Consider the following 4,971-nt stretch of genomic DNA (forward strand, 5'->3'; position numbering starts at 1 on the left):
CTGCTGTGGAGTAAAAATGCTACCAGCTGTAAGTAAATGGGCTGCATCGCATCCCACCATTGCTTTGATGGGGACCTACCTCCCACCAAAAATAATTTAAAGTTTAATTCTCCCAAGATGCAGGTGTAGAAGCAAATAACAGCTCTTCTTCAGCACCTGTGGACCTGTTGCCTTCACAGAGGTAGACACGGATGCTGAAATGGCTTCAGAAGCTGCTGCCAATTCGTTTTGCCACGGTGTAAATCCAATGGACAGAGATGGGTGACAAGAGAACTGAAACAGGAGGGAAGGGGGCAGGGCACAACCCTTCAAGAATAACAGTGGTTGAGAAAAACTGGAGACGACAAACACTGGTTAGATAAAGACGCAGATGTAGAGAATGGACTTGAGGTCACGGGGAGGGGGAAGGGTAAGCTGGGATGAAGTGAGAGAGTAGCATGGACTCTCTCTATATACACTATCAAATGTAAAATAGATAGCTAGTGGGAAGCAGCTGCAGAGCACAGAGAGATCAGCTCAGTGCTTTGTGACCACCTAGAGGGGTGGGAGGGAGACGCAAGAGGGAGGGGATATGGGGATATATGTATAGCTGATTCACTTTGTTATACAGCAGAAACTAACACAACATTGTAAAGCAATTATACTCCAATAAAGATGTTTAAAAAAAAAAAAAAAAAAAACTGGTTAGAGACGACCAGGCCCAAGATGGCAAGAAGATTTGACTCCCAGTAGACCTTGAGCTCATTATGCACTCATTGTAATACATTAGCATATGCTAAATGACACACCCACAGGCGCCATGACAGTTCCAAGGCTGACCATAAAAGGCCAAAATGTGGGCGGTGGCCCAACTCCTGGAAATCCCTGCCTCTTCCCCAAGAGTCTCTTTCCCAAGAGACTCTTTGCTCAAGAGTCCAGTACTGAAAGACAAGTGTTGGATAAAAGGAAAGATAGCCATACTGAGGAAGTCAGCAACCCTGGGAAGATGGTAGACTCATGTCACGTGACTCATGTCACAAAGACCCAAACCCCCAGGTTTTGCTTGGGAAAAGAGGGAAAAGGGGAGGGGTCAGTCTTCTATTTTCAGAGATGATTGTCTCCATCACGCGGTTCCAAGTAGCCGTCAGGTCTCGATTGTGGTTGGAACGTTATCTGACCCATAAATCTTTGGTCGCTTAGTCCTGGAGAATAAGGAACAAGGATGAAGTCTATAGAAAAACTAATCCTCAATCTCGATACACATCAAGCAGCAAGCAGTTTCGCCATCAGCAGCAAGCTAAGCTAAGCTAATGGTAGAAGTCAGGCATAGTAATAATTAAGAAATGTATTGGGGGGAATTCCCTGTCAGTCCAGTGGTTAGGACTACATGGTTCCACTGTCGGGGTCATGGGTTTGATCCCTGGTCAGGGAACTAAGATCCCACCAGCCTTGTGGTGTGGCAAACAAAGGAGAAAGAAATAGATTTGGAACAATGCTGAGTTGCTGACAGTCCCTAGTTACAGTCTCATTTCCTCAGTTACAATCCCCACTGCCAGATTTTCCTTCCATGTCTAGGGAAAAGGGGTGAAGACGTCTTCTGTAACTTCAAGCTGAGCATGGACGACGAAGGATTCTTAGAGTGGAAGGATCTGACATGGTGTAAGAAATATTCTTTGGTTCCCTTACGTGCCTGTTGAGATTCCAAAAGAGGCATCTCATTACTAACGTTCTAAGTAACTGTTTTGCAAAGAGTTGGCGTGCCAATTATGATCCCTTGACTAGAAGATAAAATCCCAACTTAAGGATTCCTTCAAGCATTGACCTAATCCCAGAGGGAATCCAAGAAAATAGGTTCATAAACCAATCCCATCCACTTTGAAATAGGGGAGTATGGTGGGCTAAGATCTGTTGGAGCCCGGTGGCCTGTTGTGTCACCGTCATCCTGATTGTTTTAAGCACAGTTAATCTTCTACTCCAGGGTCAGTTTTTTCCCATTCTCTTGAGGCCAGTTCTTGGAATTGTGCTAGCCATAGATTCAGTGCTGCTCAAGACAGAGCAGCTCACGTCATGGCTACAGTCTGGTCCTCATGCAGTTAGCTTTTTCCCTCTGGTGGCAGTTATAGTATCTGCAACACAGCTCAGGAATGTGCATCAGACACTGTCCTTCAGGGAGGAACTGAAGATTCTGTGACTCTATTGTCCTAATCATTAACTGCTTGAGCCTGCTCCTTTGTGACTCAACAGGAGACAAGGGACATGGAGGGGCTTTTTGTACCTGGGAGGGCCCCTCAGGGTCCTGCTTGGTTTCTAGAGGCCATGGGCTAAGTGACATGCCTCTCCAGCTGCAGCGTCTGGGGCTTCAGGGAACCACCAAATAAATGCTTACAGGGTAACAGGGGACACAGCTGAATCTGGGGTTAATTCCCGTGTTCTTGGGGGCAGGGCGGAGAAGGGATGGAAGAGGCCACACTGTGGGCGCTGGGAGACTGTTAAAATGCAGTGAAACCCAGTGGCAAGGCTGAAATGGCCTCCCAGGCCGGACTGCCATGTTTCCAGAACATTTTCCTAGAGCAGGCCTGGCACCCCGATGCGCAGGCCACCAAGAAGGCGGCGCAGGCCCTGGACGCACACTCGCACCTCGCTGCCCGCCTCCCTTCGCCCCACACCCCACCCCTGGCGCCGGCTCCGCTTCCTTCCAGTCTCGCTTGCAAATTCAGGTGCGCCTGGAATTTACACCCACTCACTCCTGCGAGGGCAGGAACCCCCTCCTGACCCTGAACTTCTGTTTGGACTACCTGCTTCCTCGCCTTTCCCTCCCGCCCGCTGAGACACACCCTTCTCAACCACCTGAGTCTGCCTGGGGCGGAGCACGGGCTCAACACACCTTTCTTGGAAAACCAAAGATGAAAGCAAATTTCGGGAAATTAAACTTTTCAATAAAATATCAAACGCCTTGGGAGACCCATACATGGTGTTCAGGTTTTCCCGATTACAGCAATACTTTCCACCACTCCTCCAACTTGGAATCACCACCCCGTTAAGAGTAATTGGTTTGATTTTTTTTTCCTTCTTTCTTTCAAAGAGTAAATCTGATCTTTTTAACTCGAAACTAATGATAGAGACATTAGGGCTAATTAACAACAGTTTTACAAGAATGGCCTTTTCCATTCTCTCTCTGTTTGGCTTCACCGCCTCTCACCTCCACCCCCGAGTGTTTAAGCATTGTAATGCGCACCGGCCTCCGCCTCCCCGCCCACCTGAGGGCTGTCCCCGCCACCCAGGGGCTTGTGGCTGAGGAAGGAGAATCTCCCTGAAGCTTTTATTCAAAGCGTTTATTAGGACCGACCTGTCTGAGGAACCCCCCAGTTTCTTCCGGCATCCTGGCTCCTGCTTCTGAGACCTGGGGAGACCATATTTCTCATCTGGGATATTTTTCTCCTTAAATGCCCATTTTCACTTCAAGAAATTAACGTTTTCCTTTGGGTGTTTTGGCAATGACTGTGAATTAAAGCCAGCCTAATATCTTTTTCTTTCTAAATTGTTAGGAGCCATGGACCAAAGAAAGATGGAGCGCTTTTCTTCCAGGTATGAACCAATCTTGAATGTGAGCTTCTGATTACTAGTTTCCCAGCTTAGGAAACATGTCCTACACCTCTCTGTTGTTTGATTTCATCTCGTTCAAACCTTAAAGAGCTGCCAACAGTGCTGCTGTTTTTCCAAAAGACCTGGAGCTTAAAGTTGCATCCACCTTTGCCATTGGCTTTTAACATCTTCAAACAGGTTACTGGCTCTGCCTCTGAAATGACTAGTGTTTTCCTACTCTTTTGTTAGAAAAGGTCAATATTACAACGAAATTAAGAATCTGCTTCTGAGAAGGTTAAAGGTATAGGCAGGTTTTCAATATTTGGGAACCGTTAAGAATAATGGGGAAATTTTTTTAAACCTTGAACATCTTTTTAAATGACTGGTTTAAATGAAATAGTTTGTAAAATGTAATTCATAAATTACATAGAATGTCATCCAGGCATTTAAAAGTCCTATATGAAAACTATAGGCAGGAGAAAAAACATGTGAAATGGAAGATAAAAGATTTATACCTACTTAGAATTATGTGCATATGAGGACAGAGCCTAAGAAGTAATAATACGTATTGGAAAGAGTTGGAGATTAGGTGGACTTTATTCTCATCATCTTTCTTTGTGTTGTTACATGAATTAGTCAGCCATTTTAAAAGAAAGGAAAAAGAAAAAAAGGAAAGTGGTGCTCTACAATTTCTCCCTAGTGGTCTGTAGTCCTGTGTTGAGAAGACCCAGGTGTTAATTCAAAGGGATTTTATTTGCTTTGTTTTGCTAACGGAGGTCTGATTTCCTCTTCCTAGTATGATTTTGATCCTGGCCTTTTCCAGAGCATTTGAACTGGGATTAGTCACTGGTAAGAGACTTTGCTTTTTTGATCACTAGCAGTTTTCACGTGGCCTGAAATACAGACGCAAGGAATTAATTTTGTCATTCAGGATTGGGCCACTGTGAACTTGCCCGTCCATCACAGGGAGACCTGGCCTTCAGAGACGACGGCCTTCAGTCCCGGGAGGAGCCTGCAATTCGTCATCGGCCTTCCCAGTTTGTACCATCCATGGGAATCCAGAACAGTAAGACGTACCTGCCTTAGATCTACAATGCGGTATTGCTATCCTCGTCCTTCACATGTCTCCTGAGTACCTTTTAGACCCTCTTTCACCTAAGACAGTGGGCACCTGATTCTGGAGCTGGGCAGATGAATAGTTTTGATTCTGCGGGGGCCAGACAGGCATTGTGTACGTCACCTCCGCAGAATGCAGTTTCCCTCACCTGATCCCACTTCATGCTGGGGACTCCAGGTACCACCACTGGCTTATGCATGAAAAAAGATTTCTCTGATCAAAAGCACAGGTAGCCAGGGCTTCCCTGGTGGCGCAGTGCTTGAGAGTCCGCCTGCCGATGCAGGAGACGCGGG

At 46.2% G+C, this 4,971-nt stretch overlaps 1 protein-coding gene across 1 annotated transcript in view; it reads left to right on the forward strand.

Moving 5' to 3' along the window:
• The first annotated feature begins 3,529 nt into the window (after positions 1 to 3,529).
• The window catches only part of CRIPTO (cripto, EGF-CFC family member), a 4,164-nt gene continuing 2,722 nt past the window's right edge, over positions 3,530 to 4,971 (forward strand). The window contains exons 1-3 of the mRNA XM_007470253.1: positions 3,530 to 3,564; positions 4,358 to 4,410; positions 4,493 to 4,627. Of these exons, the coding sequence (XP_007470315.1) occupies positions 3,530 to 3,564; positions 4,358 to 4,410; positions 4,493 to 4,627 (223 nt within the window). The remainder of the gene's footprint in view (positions 3,565 to 4,357; positions 4,411 to 4,492; positions 4,628 to 4,971) is intronic.

Source organism: Lipotes vexillifer, unplaced genomic scaffold (assembly GCF_000442215.2).
Source record: "Lipotes vexillifer unplaced genomic scaffold, Lipotes_vexillifer_v1.1 scaffold942, whole genome shotgun sequence".
In the NCBI taxonomy this organism is placed as follows: domain Eukaryota; kingdom Metazoa; phylum Chordata; class Mammalia; order Artiodactyla; family Lipotidae; genus Lipotes; species Lipotes vexillifer.